At 38.9% G+C, this 18,009-nt stretch overlaps 1 protein-coding gene across 8 annotated transcripts in view; it reads left to right on the forward strand.

Moving 5' to 3' along the window:
• Bach2 (BACH transcriptional regulator 2) overlaps nt 1–18,009 on the forward strand; it is a 375,843-nt gene that overhangs the window by 334,632 nt on the left and 23,202 nt on the right. For all 8 annotated transcript variants that reach the window (XM_087187974.1, XM_087187977.1, XM_087187975.1 and 5 more), the window contains one exon: nt 15,330–16,922. In XM_087187974.1, coding sequence (XP_087044100.1) covers nt 15,330–16,922 — 1,593 coding nt within the window. The remainder of the gene's footprint in view (nt 1–15,329; nt 16,923–18,009) is intronic.

The raw sequence follows: 18,009 nt of genomic DNA on the forward strand, positions 1-18,009 counted from the left end.
CTATTTGTATATCTTTGGAGAAGTGTCAATTCAAGTCTTTTGTTTACTTTTAAATCAGGCTACTGATTTTTGTCAATTTTGTCTTTTTTTTAGTGTGAATATTTAACCCTTTTTCAGATATATGGCTTACAAATACCTTCTATTCTGTAAGTTGCCCCTTCATTTTGATTTTGTCCGTGATGGACAAAAGTTTTAAGTTCAATGAAATCCCATTTGTGTAATTTTGCTTTTGTTTCCTATATTTTTGGTGTCATATGCAAGAAATCAGTACCAAGCCCAGTCTCCTAGTGGTTTTCCCCCATGTGTTCTTCTATGGGTTTTATAGTTTTGAGTTCAAGACATTTTGAAAGTGTTTTCATCTTTTTAAATGAGAGAAAGGTAGAAATTATGCATATTCAGGGAAGGATGATTCAAGAAGGCTAGCAGTGTCCAAAGCAAAGTTCAGAGGAGGACCTTTCTTTTTTTTTTTTTTGGTAACAGGGATCAAACTCAGGACCTCACGCTTGCAAGCTAAATTTAGCTCTGAGCTAAATCCCTGGCCCAAGATGAGGACTTTTCTTCAACAAAGGAGGGTAATTGTACCAGCAGTTCTATGTTTAGTTCAGATTTTTACATTAAATGGTAGAAAATATGATCTCTGAGAAAGTGTGTGGAACTACAAAAAGTGACAAGATAATGTAAAGCTAAAATGAGTAGACACTTTTCAAAGAGATCATGGATAAGGAAAAAGAATTTTCGGTTTTCTTTGGAGCGAGAAAAATGAGAAAACCAATAGCTACTCTTGGAGATTAGCTGTGTAATACTGAGAATAGTGCCAATAAAGGAGAATGACCAAACACTGAGAAAAATTTGGAAAAGAAAATTTAAACACTGATTAGAGGAGCAATTAGAAAGCACCTAAGTTCCCAATTTGATGAAGGAAAGCCCTCAAACTGAACTAGACATGATTATGGTACAACTTATTATGGTCAAAATCTTTAAGGAATTGCAGTGCCTAAGGAAAGCATCTAAAGACAGGCGATCAGAAAGTGACATGATAGTTTTCCAAAAACATAGGAAAATGGATCTGAAAAGTCTGAAGAGCAGTTCCTGCAATAGGAATAATTTCTGAATATCTAGACAAATATACACTCTTAGGTGAAAAACCCAATTTTGCATAGTCAAGATGAAGACATGGTTTATTGGTACCACATGCTAGGGAAAAAAACTTCAGAGATGTTAACTGTAAGGAATAAATGACATTGAAATAAATCTTAGTGTTCCTAGGATACAAGATACAGACCAAAGGACATGATAGTCTGTCCTCTGTAGCTATGACTGGAACATTTACTTAGTGCCAATATCCTGTTGAAGATATCATCAAGTTCATAATGGTTTAAAGGACACTAGCAGGAAGGGAGAAAGACTTGTAACTGTTAAGTTTCAGAAATGGGAATTTTGGCCTGTTAGGAGGAGCCATAGGAAGACTCTAATAGCAGACTGAACTTCTCCTTGCTGGAAGCCTTCAAAAATGTTTTGTGTGTTCTGGCTGAAAATCAAGTGGTTGATGACTTGAAATGATTAGAAGGGTCAAGGGAGTGAAACCAGATCTTGACTCAAAAAAAAGTCTAGTCTAGGAAGATCACTGGCTTCCTGAATGAGGAGAAGGTCATTTAAAATGGAAATTAGGTAATTTTTTCTAAATCTTATGTTTAAAAATAGTTTTGTTTGGAGGCAGTTTTTTAAGTGAAACTGTAAACCTTGATGCAGGTTTTACTACTTCATTACCAGTGAGTGGGATGCTTTTCGTTTTCGTATCACACTAAAAAATGTAAAAAGTTACTACAACTTTATGGCTATTTTAGGATCTATGCTTATCTGAAATTGGAATTTTTAAAATTTTGTGAACTTCATTATAAGTATACCTCAGTTGTTGAATTTCAATTCACTCTAAATTCATGTTTGAACACCGAAAAGTTCAAAAACTGAACATATTTTCAACATAAGAAATAATGGAAAACCAAATAATTGGTTCTGAGGCCCAAAATTTACACTTATAAATTCATTTTTCTAAAACTTTAACAAATTTCACAATAATTTATTTCATTAATTCTATCACGCTTCTCACAATTTCCCTGTCAGCTTTACTGCTAGTGTCACCAACTTTCTTTGGAGCCATGGTTATGATATCTTACACATATAAAGCAAAAAAGAGGCGCAAAGATGAATGTTTTAATGCACTACCGCAAGCACTATACTGTATGTTGTCTAGGTGAGAGTGGGGCTTAGATTGAAGCATCACCCCTTTGTGTCCGTGGCAAGACATGGTGTATGACTCACTCTCAACCAATACAGGTTTTTTCATGTCAGATTTTCAGTTCAACTATTGAGCAAAGCTATGAACACCAAGCAGATTTTTTTTTCAAACTCTCTGTTTGAGTAGTGAAAAGTTCAAGCTTGGAGCCATTGGACAACTGAAGTAGTGTTGTATAATCTTTCAAGAGGGAGATTTTCTATTTTCATTGTATGCTGTCAGAGTAAATATGAATGTATTTATATCATATATGATTCTTGCCCATCACTTAACTGGGAAACATAATCATTTGAATGAAAAGATGACAAATGCCATACATGAAGGAGTTCAGGTGAGGGGGCAAAACCACCTTCTTGAAATGAAAGTTCCATAAGCTCAAGATGTCACCAGTTCTCAGGAAAAACATACTTGCTTTACTCTCTCCATTCATATCAACCCTGACATAACCACAACAAAAAAATACTAAAGAGGCAGTCTTCAGCTTATGTAGTCCATGACAATTCTAAGCCAAGTGACACAGATGGGGGATACATGGTGTTCCCTCTCAACATCAGCTTTATCTGACTGCTTTTCAGTCTGGAAGAAAGCTTTGGCATCATGTGGCTCCCTACCAGAAAGGAATTTCTGCTTTGGTATCTTCCATATTCTAAGGACTTACTCTGTACTAAGCATGCTCATTTTTGAATTTCCATGTGATCAAAGGGCTTCCAAGGATTTACATTTCACTGAGTTACAGAGGAACATAGCACTTATCTTCATTCTTTAGGAGAAATCTAGGCACAAAAACCTGAATCACGCAAATAACAATAGAACCAAGTTTGAGAATCACCCTTCTTCATATCCGAAGAAGTACCACATTCAGTTGGCCAGACTCCTTTGAATAGGATTGTACACAATTGAATTTTCAGAGACTGTAAGAAAACCTACAGTAATATGTTCCCATATGAAATAGCATTTCTTTTCTGGTTCACCCCAGAGAAATAGCAACAGGTAAGAAAGGAGCATGAGGGCTGGGGATTTAGCTCAGTGGTTTCGCTGCCTGCTGCGCAAGCGCAAGGACCTGAGTTCAATCCCCAGTACCAAAAAAAAAAGAAAGAAAGGAGCATGAAAGTTGAACTCTGAGTCAGAATACTTAAGCTAAGCCATGTGACTTTGAATACACCCCTTTACCTTTGTGGGCTTTGGCTTTCTTGTTGGTAAAATGGATGATTAAGTCAGAGAAATAGAAACCCTGCCAGATGTTTCAAACGGGGAATGTAAAACAGGGAATTGGTTATAGAGGTGTTGGAAAACTAAAAGAACAGAAAAGGTAAGGACAGTTAACCCACTGATTAATTACTGCAGGAAGCATCTACCACTCCTAGGGCTGGAAGGGGTAAAAGGGACCTAAGAATCTGAAAGAGTTGTCCCTTCCTCAGGAGTATCCCTGTGGAAGAAACAACTCTTTCCAGATACTCCATCAGGGAAGGAAAGAAAGAGAACAAGAAACAGAAGGAACTATTGCTTCTTGAGATCATTTCTGGCCTCAAAGTCTGTGTTGTCCCACAAATGCCCCTTACTGAGAAAATCTAAAATAAACCAAGTAGCAAAAGAGCCTAGGAAATTGAATTTATAAACCCCCAACCTCATCATCAATCACAGAGAGGAATATAAGATGACTGGGAATGAGACTGAGAGACAAGAGTAAGTAATGAGCACGTGAGTTAATAATGTCAACCAAAATTAAATGAGAGAAGTCAAAGTTAGGAGTAGGTCAGAACCAATAGATTTTCCTATCTTATGTGTATTAAAGTAGTATTATATAAATACAGAAAGAGACACAGATTGGGTTCTGATCTGAAGAATCTCAGAATTTTTTGAAGTTTTTTTCATTAAAAAAAGTTTGTTCTGGAAAAGGTTCAGGCAAGCAGTTATTGACCAAATTCAAATGCATTTCCCTCAAGCTTTTCAATCTTCAAGGCTTTCCCCAAATTTTAATTTTATAATTGAATTGAATTTATCCTCTAAAATCCTCCTTACACAGTTTTCTTTTGTTCTGATTCTTCTTCATCACTTTAAGATTAGTTTGGCCATAAGAGAAAACTGTTTGGTATTGACAATAACAATTTTTTTTTATTTTATGAAAAATAAAATTTCATAACAAAAATAAGGGTATAACAATAGTACACGGTGTATCACTATGTTCAAAATAGTTATTCAGAGTACAAGATATAGTCAAAAATATTCTTACAAAGAAGAAACAGATAAGAATTATTTTAGTTCATTGAAAAAATTTTGTTGACAATAACAATTATTGAGTTTAAGTTGAATATCCTTATTGCATTTTAAAATGAATGGGAGGTTGGTATTTTGTCCTCACTTATAACAAATTCATACAAAAATATTGAGAAAAACACTGTTTTCTTTTTCTTTTTACTTTTCTAGGTCCTTTGTACTCCTACATAACTTTTAAATTTCAATATCCCGTTCATTTATAGCAAGTGTACACATACCTGAATTTTTGTATATACCTTGTGTTTTCTAATCCTGCTAAATTCAAATACAAGTTCTAGGGGCTCCTAGGGATTTCTTAGTATTTTCTCTGTAGATGATCATTTCATCTACATATAAAGATTTTGCTTCTACCTTGCCAATCCTATCCTAATTGTGTCATTTTATTGCCAGACTATTTGGGTTTGAGCCTATGTTTCAAAGTTTAATGGACAGATGAAGAGTAAGCATATCTGCCCTTGTTCCTCACCTTAAGGAGATAGCATTGTATCTTCTCCATTCATATACGGCATTTTTGCTGGAAGTATGGAGTATATGTCTTTAATCTGTTGAGAAGCTTCTGTTCTACTTCTAGTCTCCTGATAACTTTTACCGTGAACAGCTGTAGAATTTAGTCTGATACATTTTCCTCTAACTAGTGACAGGATCATATGGCTTTTTCCTTTCCTCTGTTAAAATGATGACTTTTGGGGGTGGATCTTCCAATGCTGAACCAACACTGCCATCCCTATAACAAAACCACTTTCTACATACTGCCAGGTCTGACTTCTAATAGTTTGTTTTATTAAACAAATTTCTATCTATGTTCATACTTTTTTCTCCTATTATCTTTATCCAGTTTTAGGACTAACACAATGTTGATTTCCTAATATGAGGGGAGAAGTGTTCCTTCTTTTTTCTGCTTTAATTGTTTGATATAATTTATCAGTTAAAATGTATATGAGCCTGCTGTTGTCATATAGGTAAGTTTTCAAGCTAGGAATATACTTTCTTTAATAGGTGCTATTCAAATTTTATATTTCCTCCAGAGTTAGTTTCATTAATTTGTCTTCCAAGGTACTTCTTAGAAGTTGTCAAACTTATTTCAAAGCAGATTTTTGAAATATGCTTTCTATATCCTTTTAAATTCTGTAAAATCTGTGGTAATGTCTTCTAAATCTTGATATTGTAATTTTAAAAATGTATAATTGCTATCGTGTAATAGGAAGAAAAGGTCTAAAGGTGTAGAGGAAGTGGAAGGGGTAAGGGAAAGGAAAGAAGGGAAAAGAAAAAATATGAGAAAAGGAAAAAATGGAAACAAAGTCTTTCTAAATAGGGAAGGGTGGAGGGGGTGAAGGGAGGGCAGGGGAAGGGGAAAAAAATAAAACCAAGATACTCCTGTAAAGGTACAAGATCCCAATGATGAATGTAACTGTATTTTATACCTAAAATATACCAATAAACTTAATGGGAAAAAAATAACACAAAAATACTGGGAAAATAATATATTTTTTACTTGTGTTCAGAGTAGGGGGGCGGGCTAGGCTTTTAAAAGGAAGAGGTCATGAAAAGGGAAATACATGGTATTTAAAGCTCTGATTACATGGTAGTTCTGATTAAAAATGCATAATGTTTGGTCCAAAAAAAAAAAGTTTGTTCTGGGCCGGGGATTTAGCTCAGTAGTTCCGCCACCTGCCCAGCAAGCGCAGGACCTGCAAGCAAGGTCCTGAGTTTGATCCCTGGTACAAAAAAAAAAAGTTGTTCTATTATGAATTAAGAAAAACTATAGGATGTACATTTCTCCAAACCCTTGTAACAGAAGACGTAATAGCAAAAATGGAAGTTATCATAAGGTCCTTCCTCAAGAATTTCCAGAAAGTGACTTCAGAGAGTCTACGTCAGTGGACTGTCTCCAGTCTGGGATCATGATTGTTAATCACCCGGATTCAGGTCATGTCTGTGTTCATCAATGCTGCATGATTCTTTCCTTTTCTTTCCTTTTTTTTGACCAATTAAAAAGAACCTTGGTGGGCTCAGCATATTTTCCAAGATCCCAAAACTTTTTTCTTTTCACTATTGCCTAAACAATACAGTATAGCAACTATTTATATAATAATTATATTAGGCTTTATAAGTAACCTAGAGATAATTTTTAAATCAGGCACCCCTGACTTACAATGACATTTCCAGTAGCCATGCCAGCTAGCCTTTGGAGTTTAACTAGAGTTCCACTGTTGGACCTCTATCCAAGGATGCCATGACCCCTTCTGAAGTCGAAGAGCCCATTTCAACTGCAGGAGATAGGTAACCTGTGTATGTATGTTGGCAGGATCAAATTCACAGGCATATGACCAGTGCATTTGTACAGTTCTCTGTGCTCGGAGGGTCCTGCACTTGACTTGATGGGCTGTCTTGAAATTCTTAATAATCTCTGAACAAGAGGCCCTGCTTTCATTTTGCACTGGGGCGTACAGGTCATGTAGCCAGTAATAATGTTGGGTTAAGGGAAGGCAGTTGTGAATAGAGGACCAGGAAAGGCCTCACTGAAAAAAATGGAATTAAAAAAAAAAAACCTGAAGGAGATGAGGGAGAGAGCCATAGCCTCTTTTACTTCAACACTCAGGGAAAATGTCACCTCCTCTGTGGACTCTTACATTGATGGTTGTAGCATTTACCACTTCAGCTCTATCTTTCCCAGTGCTCTTCAGATACCTCTGTGACATACTTAGATAATACTGTAAACAATTATATTGAATATGTATCCCTCTAATCAATCTTCTAGATCCTTGGAGAAAAATGTGGTACAATTGTCCTTCCCTATCCTAGAGTCTTGCATCTGCAGACTCAACCAACCGCAGATGGAGAGTATTCAGGAAAAAAAATTGACTCTGTATTGAGTACATACAGACTTTTTTCTTGTCACTATTTCCTAAACAATACAGTATAGCAACTATTTACATAAGTTATATTAGGCTTTATAAGTAATCTAGAGGTAATTTAAAGTATATAGGAGGTTATCCATACTTTAGATACAAATGTAAATTTTTATATAAAGGATTTGAGCATCCATGGATTTTGGCCTATACAGAAGGTCCTGGAACCAATCTCTTGAGATGCCAAGGGACAACTGTACTTTACTCATATTTGTAATAGAGCAATAATAATACTTTTCTTTTTTTTTTTTTTTTGGTACCAGGGATTGAACTCGGGACCCTTGAGCTTGCGAGGCAGATGCCGGAACCACTGAGCTAAATCCCCAGCCCGCAATAATAATACTTAATGCCAAGTTCTGTTCCAAAGGTTTAATAGCAAAGCAGGCACTGTCCGTAGCCTTGTATTACAGTTAAAATAACTGAAGCCCAGAAAGATTAAGTAACCAGCTCAAGTTATCACACAGCTGATGGACAACAGATCTGGGACTTGAAACCAAGAAAGCTGATTCCCCCCAGACTTTGTATCATACACAGAGAGTATCCAGCATGTGGTTGGAGAAAAATGAATGAATAGATAAACAAAAGTAGTAACTAATCAGACAGAGAATTTCAGGAACAAATTTATGAATAGGAGAGGGACTTTATGTTTCAGCCACAGACCTAAATTCAAGCCTGCACAGGAGAGAAAAAACAACTTGTTTCAAACCATTTTCACTAGCACAGATAGTAATTTTCTTTAGAAAAAAATAAAATACTTATATGTATAAGGCAACTTGACTTTATATTATTGCTTTAGGAATGGAAAATAAGATTGTTTTTTCCTTTGCCTTAAATTAATACTAAAATGACCAGAAGCTTTTTGCTTTGTTGAAATAGTGGTGTTAACATTAATCTAACAAATACATCTTAAATGTGGTGTGCTTGTATAGCATGCTGCTTGAGGGAGAAAAATGTGATAATATTGGCATTACTTATTTTTTAAATTAAGATTAGAAGTGATGCCTCATTGCTGAATTAGTCTTCATCCTGCAAATTGGGATGCAATGCAATGTGCAACAGAAAGAAAAATGAGTTGTTGCTAGTGTCGTTTATTTGACAGATGCTTTGCTGTGCATATATATCCCAGAGAGATGGTCAATAGATTCAGAGTATTAAAAAGCCCATGATTGTGGCCTTGTTACCTTCATTTTCCCAGTTTCTATAGTGTGTCTTTGTTGCCTTTATTTTACCAACTCTTGAAGTGTGTAAGTAAAATACATACAACTAAAGGGAGGAGCAGTTTATTTTGGCTCATGGTTTGTAAGGGTTTCAGTCCGTATATGGCTGACTCCAAGGCAGAAAGGGCATGGTGGAAGGCCTGAGCAGAGCAAAGCTTCTATCATAGCAACCGGGAAGCAGAGAGACAAGGGACAAGCTGGGAGGGAGACAGACCCTCTTCCAACCAGGGCCCACCGCCTAACAGCACATAGAGGTATGAACACATCAATGAATTAATCCATCAATGAGCATAGAGCTCCCATGATCCAATCACCTCCCCAAAGCGCCACCTCTGAACACATGAGACTTTTGAGGAATATTCTAGTTCTAAATCATAACAAGCTGCATGCTACCACAATGCGTATGTACTGCTAAAACCAATGGGGGATATCTAAATCACAGGGTTTAAATAGAGAGTGATGTCCTAAATCTCATAAGAATTCTTAAACCCCACTTTTTATGTATGCCTGAAGGCCAACTGTCTGATCCCTGGCATAGTCCAGCAGTGAAACTGTTACACATGTCCTATCACATACTCTGTCCAACATCAAAATTGGTCCCTCACAAGAGAGTGAGCTCCCAGCCCTGCAAACAACACCAAACATATTCTCTGCCAGTTGAATTTTCATCACTCATCTTCCTTTCATTAACCACATAGAGATGAAATATCAGAATCCAAAGGAACAGAGGGTTAAGAATCATCATTTCAATGGGTGAGATAACTAATACATTGTCTGTATGTTGACTCACGTCATAGTACAGGTTTGGTAACCTAGCCTTATTTCTCTCAAAAGCTGGCACCTAAAAGTTAGTGCCATTTACCTCACAGGTGCCAGCGTTTGAGTGGGGAACAGTCAGAAAGCAAGAAAAGTGTCACTTCCTGACCTCTCCCAGGTTTCATTCTGCCACCTGTGTGTGATCCAGTCTCATCTGTAGTACAGTGTTTTGTACATTCCCAAACCAGGTAGTAGCATATTTAAGCATGATGAAAAACATACCCTTCAAAATGATCCATCCAAAATATGCCATTCAGACTGCAAGACTATTATCCCAGGTTGTCCCTAATACTGTATTTTACATTTGTTTATCAGTCTTTTAGGCCACTCCTGGCTATTGGATTAGATATGTCTACTTTTCTTAGAGCAGCTCCATTGCCATCAACGGAATGGAACTTCATTTCACTTTCACTTTATTATCGTTATTTTTTAAACACTATTTTTACAGCTCATTAGTTTTATGTGTTTTTCTCACCTCCTGCCCACTCTTATTTTTCCCCATTATTACAGCCTTACTTGTTAAGAACAAAAAGTAACAATACAGACTTGGGGTCACAGTTTCATGAACATACAGCTTTATATTGGAAACTTGATATTTGCCACTCATCTGCACTCCAGGTGTCCTGGCATAGTGTCCAAGAGACCTCTACAAACCTAGAAGTCTTCTCCTCTCTGGAACTTCTCTGGATTTTGCCATGCTAGTCTTATGATCTTGTGATGCCCTTTCCATGGTTTCCTCATTTACATTGTTAGCAATAATTAATTTTTCATTGTTTGTACCTCATCTACAAAGTTCATGTGTAGATCTCTAAAGCACAAGGCTAAGGCCTGTTCATGTCCATCCCTCACAGATCTTAGTGTAGGAAGAAGAGTCAGATGGCCTTGGGTTAGGGTCCCAACTCTCTGTCTGCCAGCTCTATGACCTTGGATAAATTCTTTCACCTCTCTGCTCAGTTTTCTTATCTAAAAAAATAGAAGCTGCCACAGCTGCCTTGCAGAGTGTTATAAGAGCCTGCTAGCAAAGTGCTGGGCATTAGGAGTTGCTTGATAAATAACTATGACTCACTACACAAAGCCTTGTATATAGAAGCTGAGCAAAATTTTGCAGATTTGAATATGGCAAAGATGGATTTAAATTAATGTGGAAGAACAGCTAGTTATGGGCTTTTGAAATTTTGCATTGAAGACAGCATCTCCTCTGCCCTTGAACTTGAATGACAGTTTATAAACCCATCTTTTTTTCTTAAATTTATTTTTTCATTACTGAGGATCGAACTCAGGACCTTGCAAGGCAGGTGTGGCACCTCTGAGATAAATCCCTGGCCCTATGAATTTAATTTTTAAATTGTGTATATTTTTCATGTACAGCATAATATTTTGAAGTATGTGTAGTCTGTGGAATGGTTAAATCTAGCTCATTAAATGCATTGTAGTTACCACCATTTTGTGATGAGGACACTTAACATCTACACTCTTGGTATTCTTTAAGAATACAATATATTGTCACCACCCCTTATCAAATACATAGCATGCAGAATTTTGTCCTATTCTGTAGATTATCTTTTCAGTCTGTTGCTTTCTTAGATGTGTAGAAGATTTTTATTTGTATGTAGTCCCATTTTTCTATTTTTGCTTATGTTACCTCATGTCCAGAACATATGAGGCAACATAGTTGAGGTTTTATTTATATATATATATATGCATAGCCCAGACCAGTGTCACAGTACTTTTTTCCTATTCTTTCTTAGTTTCATAATTTCAAATCATACATTTAAGGTTTTAATCCATTTTCGTTGATTTTTATATTTGGTGAGAGATAGAGGTCAGGCTTCAGTCTTCTGCATGTAAACATCCAGTTTTCCCAACACTAGTTTTTGAAGAAACTGCTCTTTCCCCACTGTGTGTTCTTAGTACTTTTGTCAAAAATTAGCTCTCTCTCTAAATACATGGTTTCATTTAGCTCGCTCTAAATACATGGTTTCATGTCTTGGCCATTTTGTTCCACTAATCTGTATTTCTGTTTTATACCAGAACCATGGTGCTTCAGTTACTACAGCTTTGTAACACTTTTGAAGTCATGTAGTATAATGCCTCCTACCTTTTTTTTTTTTTTTGCTCTAATTGCTTTGGCTATTTGAGATCTTTTTAGTTGTATACAAACTTTTTAAAAGACAGGGTCTTACTCTGTGCCCAAGCTTACCTCCAACTTTTGGGTGCAAGCAGTCCTCCTTTCTCAGCATATTAAATAGCTGAGACTGTAGGCACACACCACTGTGCCTAGCTTCTCTGTGAAAATATCAAGGTTGTTTCTTCTGTTCTGTAAATAATGTTATTGGTATTTAAATATGGATTACATTGAATCCATAGATTGCTTTGGATAGTATGGACATTTTAACATTATTAATCCTTCTAGTCCATGAACACAGAATGTTCTTCCATTTATTTATGTCTCCAATTTCTTTTTTCTTCTTTTTTTTTGGCGGTACTGGGGATTGAACTCAGGACCTTGCACTTATGAGGCAGGCATGGTGCCATTGAGCTAAATCCCCGGCCCTGTCTCCAATTTCTTTCATCAGTGTTTTAGCTTTCATTGTAGAAGTCTCTTGCCTCCTTTGTATATTTATTTCTAAATATTTTTGTAGCTATTGTGAATGAAATGGTTTTCTTGGTTTCTTTTTCAGATAATTCACTGTTAGTATATAGAAATGCTGCTGGTTCTTGTGTGTTGATTTTGTGTCCTATAACTTTCTTGAATTTGTTTATCAGTTTTGACAGTTTCTTGGTGGAATCATGTAGGTTTTCCACATATAAGATGATGTCATCTGAGAACAGGAACAATTTAACTCCTACCTGTCTCTCTTGTATTTCTTTTTCCTGTTTGCTTTGACTAGGACAGGAAGCATCTTTGCCTGTTCCAAACCAGTTTTCCCTGACTCTTTCATGGCCATGTGACAGTTACTGCACACTCAGTCTGTTTCCTTAAGCCCAAAGAGTCCCAGTGCTCTGAGCAGTGTCATTGATTTGTAATGTGGACACTTTGTTCTCTGACATCTTCAGTCCAACCTAGACATTTAAGCATCAATGCTTTTCTGTAACTCCCAGTACTGGCTCCTGATCTGAAGATCCCCATGGGTGTCCCTGGCTTCTTTATTAATTTTCCTTAAAAGAGACTATAGTGGGAAATAATAGGGCTCGCTAAAACCAACAACATCAAAATAAATAAGAAATGATGATGAGAATGAGCATATGAAAAGGAGCGAATGAAAAGTATAAGTAGTATTGAGATCAATTTCCCACAATTCCAATATAGTTAGCACATTTGCCAAAGCTTATAATGTGTATTCATCTACTCACTCAGCAACTGGCAAATTGCCTAGGAGTATGTGGAAGATGTTTACTTATGGGAGAGTCAATTCTGCCTTCATTCTGCTGTTTCTCTCTTTTGTGGTGGAGCCATGCTGTGATAAAAAAATAGATTATGGAACATTTTTATCTCCTTCTTTAGATACCAACTTATACATAACTCCTTACTTTATTACTCTCTTTTAAAAGTTCCTGGGAGAAACAGACATGGTAGGTACTACATTCACTGAATCTATTACTGTGTCAGCTTAATAGGATACAAAAGTGTAGGTCAAATGAACTACTTTTTTTTTCTTTCAGTTTTTTGAGTCAGGGTCTTGCTATGTAGTTCATGCTGGCCTTGAACTCACTGTGTAGCCCAGGCTGGCCTTAAACTCATGACAATCCCCCTGCCAGGAAGGATCCTGAGTGCTGGGATTATAGGCATACACCACCATGCCCAACTGAGCTGTATTTTGGTGTTGGTACTTAGGGACAGGACAAATGAGGACCCTTGCTTGCCTTTTGTTGAATAATTGGGTTGGTTGGTTGACATGATGCCTTGCGCCAAAGGTAACTTGAGACAACTTTCAGTAACCAGCCTGTGTTGTTGCCTTTTGTACATGATAATTGTGTGTTAGGGCACATTTATGGCATATTCAGTAGCATACAAGCTTTAGCCAAATACCACATTAGTGACCCCAGGTTAGGTCAGACTCAGGGTTATGGAGAAAAATGAAGCTACCTTGATCTGGACCTTGCTGCCTCATGGTCGGATTAAGTATAATTAAAAGTAGACAGAAATGATTGCTATAATGGGTCTAGCAGAATTGGATTTTTGTTTGTTAGGTGTTGTAACCAAATACTCTGGACTCATTATCTGGCACAAATTTTTATTTAGGTACTTCAAAAATATTAACATTTTAAATCCTATTCAACTAAGATACATCATGTTCAGGTACAAACACCCAATGATAAATGTAAATGTATTGTATACCTAAAATGTACCAATTAATATATAAATAAAATAAAATAAAATCCTATTCAGCTGTATATCTAAAAAATTTCCCTTACTGGAAAGAATGCAGTTATAGAAGATCAGCACTCCCTGGAGAATCCAGGATGTTTCATTCTGACTATAAGAGAATTGGAGAGGACTCCTGGAGGAGATAATGTCCAAGCTGAATCTTGAAAAACAGATACAGGTCCTTGCAAGAGTTTTGGTTCTGTGTACTACAGTGAGTTTAATACACACAGGAGTTAGATATAAAACCTACTAGTTAACCTTGTTCTTGCACTCATTCCTCCAGCAGAAATTTGTTATCACTGTTACCACAGCTTCCAGCAAAGACCCCATGATTACTGCTTTCCTTTGGTTTGTACACATGATTTGTAGACCTGCCTCTTCTTCCTGTGAGCATAGCGGTGCTTGCAAGAACATAGAGTATGTGTAATATTATATACAGGGTCAGGAAGCCTACCCTGAACATCAGGAAGTTTAAACTATCCCTCCTGGGGAAGAAAAAAAACAATTGCCCTTAGGCAAGATATTTTTAATTGTCTAAGTTGTTATGTGTGCATATACACGTGTCCATGCAGGCTGTGCATGTGTGCCACATTTTCAGTCTGTGTAAGATGTAATAGATAAGTAGCAAGTGACAGTAGGCTTAGCCCCTGAAGATTTACTAGGAAAGAAGACAGCTGCACAGTAAAGCTGCTGCTAATAATTAAAGAATAGCCCATGTCTTACACCACTCAGCAGATTCAACTATTTAAATGACAGCCAGTTTGCTTAGCTTTTTAACCCTCATTCTGTAAGGGCCAGGAGTCAATTTCTTGTTGAGAACATTGCTTTTGATTGTTATCATCGCTGGTATCATTATAACATCAGGTATGACATGATGATTGAAAGTTCCAAGCAGAACCATGATGGATGAGCAAAACAGTTGTTTTTAATGTTGCCTTTAACATTAAAAGTGAGAAAAAACTGTTTTTGAAATACTATGGACTTTGAGTTTTTAACAGGGCCATCTTGCCTGTTTTGTGGATGACAAGAAAATGATAATGTTTTCTTTTGCTCGAGGGAACTGCAAGAAGTGTCACAGCATTCCCTCTTGTGTAGAATGGCTCTCAACAGGACTGATTGGGAAGGAAATTAATAGGCTTCCCATTGTTCCATGCATTTTTGCCAGGATATTTCATTAGCGTAAACACTGAACCCGTTGTCATCTTGTTTAGTCACTTGACCCTGGTGATTTTCAATTGTGCTTGTGCTGTGATCAAGTATAGCAGTGGCATGGGTGAGACAGGCACTAATTATGGGAAGCAGCCATTGCTGACCCAGTAGAAGATTAACTGCTCCTTTGCAGTCTTTATTCTGGGACATTAGCACTGTCTGGTTATCTTGCTTCAGTTGAGAGATTTGGGACAATAGCAATGCTGATGGTAATGTTGGCAATTTCCCTGTTTGTTTTGCAGGTCACGGCCAGGGGCTTTGGGCCACTGTTACAGTTTGCCTACACTGCCAAGCTGTTACTCAGCAGAGAAAACATCCGCGAGGTCATCCGCTGTGCTGAGTTCCTGCGCATGCACAACTTGGAGGACTCCTGCTTCAGCTTCCTGCAGACCCAGCTCCTGAACAGCGAGGATGGCCTGTTTGTGTGCCGAAAGGACACTGCATGCCAGCGCCCACATGAGGACCATGAGAACTCTGCAGGAGAGGAAGAGGAGGAAGAGGAGGAGACGATGGATTCAGAGACAGCCAAAATGGCTTGCCCCAGGGACCAGATGCTTCCAGACCCCATCAGTTTTGAGGCCACTAACATCCCAGTAGCAGCGAAGGAAGAAGCCTTGCTACCCGAGTCCGACATACCCACAGACCCCAAGGAAAGCTCAGAAAAGGATGCGTTGACACAGTACCCCAGATACAAGAAATACCAGCTTGCATGTACCAAGAATGTCTATAATGCATCATCACACAGTACCTCAGGTTTTGCAAGCACATTCAACGAAGATAACCCTGGCAACAGCCTTAAGCCAGGGCTTGCCATGGAGCAAATTAAAAGTGAGCCACCCAGTGAAGAGAACGAGGAAGAGAGCATCACGCTCTGCCTGTCTGGAGATGAACCTGACATCAAGGAGAGAGCAGCAGATGTTGAGATGGACCGCAGGCAACCCAGCCCTGCCCCTGCCCCTACCACTCCTACTGGAGCCACCTGCCTGGATAGATCCAGGAGCGTGTCCTCGCCTTCCTGCTTAAGGTCTCTGTTCAGTATAACAAAAGGTGTGGAGTTGTCTGGCCTGCCCAGTACATCTCAGCAGCACTTTGCCAGGAGTTCAGCTTGCCCTTTTGACAAGGGGATCACTCAGGGTGACCTTAAAACTGACTATACCCCTTTCACAGGGAATTACGGACAGCCCCATGTGGGCCAGAAGGACACATCCAACTTCACGATGGGGTCGCCCCTCAGGGCACCTGGGTTGGAGGCTCTCTGTAAACAGGAGGGAGAACTGGACCGGAGAAGTGTGATCTTCTCCTCTAGCACATGTGACCAAGTGAGCACTTCAGTGCATTCATATTCGGGGGCGAGCAGTTTAGACAAAGACCTCTCCGAGCCGGTGCCAAAGGGTCTGTGGGTGGGAGCTGGCCAGTCCCTCCCCAGCTCACAGGCCTACTCCCACAGTGGGCTGATGGCTGACCACTTGCCAGGAAGGATGCGGCCCAACACCAGCTGCCCGGTGCCAATCAAAGTCTGCCCTCGCTCACCCCCGCTGGAGACCAGGACCAGGACTTCCAGCTCTTGCTCCTCCTATTCCTACGCAGAGGATGGGAGTGGGGGCTCACCCTGCAGCCTCCCTCTCTGTGAGTTCTCCTCCTCACCCTGTTCCCAGGGAGCCAGATTCCTTGCCACAGAACATCAGGAGCCAGGCCTGATGGGAGATGGAATGTACAACCAAGTCCGACCCCAGATTAAATGTGAGCAGTCTTACGGAACCAACTCCAGTGATGAATCTGGATCATTCTCAGAAGCAGACAGTGAGTCGTGTCCTGTGCAGGACAGGGGCCAGGAGGTAGGGAACCCACAAAATTCAAGCATGTAACCTATTCTTTCGGTCCTTTATCTGGACTTTTCCCTAACCCCCCCCCATTGTTCTTATTTGCCAAGATTTAAGGTGAGGACTGCCTCCCATTCATGGAGGCAAGATGCTAAGAAGGTGATTCCAAATTAAACATTTTTGCCTTAGCAAGCACTGAATGTTTGATCTAGATTTCAATATTCAGTGAGCAGAAGCAAGCTGCTTAGTGGAAAAAGCAAGTTTAATGCATAAAAGTGCATTCAGATATTTCAGATCTTCCGCCTTCCTCCTCCCTTTTCCCTCTCTCCCCCATCTGCTTTGAAATGATGCCATATTCATCACCCTCATTCTTGCTCTTCATCCCTTCAGTATAAAAGAAAATGTAGTATCTCTTTCCAAATTGATTGATTGAAACTAGACAGATCAACACAAAACAAGTGTTTTCCCAGCACCTTGTAAGTTTTCCTTGTCAACAGAGGACCCCAGGGTCATCCTGTGTCCATCATGATGCAGGTGATGGAATGCTCACCATCCATCCTGGTCCCAGGGTCACCACAGAAGTGTCCTAGTCAGCACACATAACTATATAATGGCTCATTTCCCAGGCAGCCACAAATGACAAGTCATTTTGTGGAGGAGCAATTTTGTCCACCCTGAAAGCAAAATGCTTTGTAGATAAAAATATCCAGTCTCCTCCTGTGTTTTAATGTTTCTGGTAGAGGAACAGAGGCGCTTCAGCCACGACATGAGTTAAGATTCACATGACTGCAGAGAGAAGAATAGGATCTCTGAAGCCCTATACATCTCCATTTTCTCAGTAAGATGATTGCTCCCTAGACAGACCCAGGAGTCTCTGTCATGACCTGCTGCTGATTGACAAGGAACCAACCTGAGACTACCATTTGTGTCTCAGACCTGTCTCAGGAGCAGGAGTGTGTGAACCCAGTGACAAGTCCTGCTCCTGTATCTTAAAAACGCAGGAAGAGAGGACCGTGGTCTTCATTAGGCCAGTGTGCTCCTCTCTGCTCCCTAGGCATTTGCTTGTGTGAGGCAGAGGATATTAACCCAACCAGACACCAGA

The sequence above is a fragment of the Heterocephalus glaber genome, unplaced genomic scaffold, assembly GCF_053883595.1.
Source record: "Heterocephalus glaber isolate CG9 unplaced genomic scaffold, H.glaber_assembly_v1.0 deba00001523, whole genome shotgun sequence".
NCBI classification, from domain to species: domain Eukaryota; kingdom Metazoa; phylum Chordata; class Mammalia; order Rodentia; family Bathyergidae; genus Heterocephalus; species Heterocephalus glaber.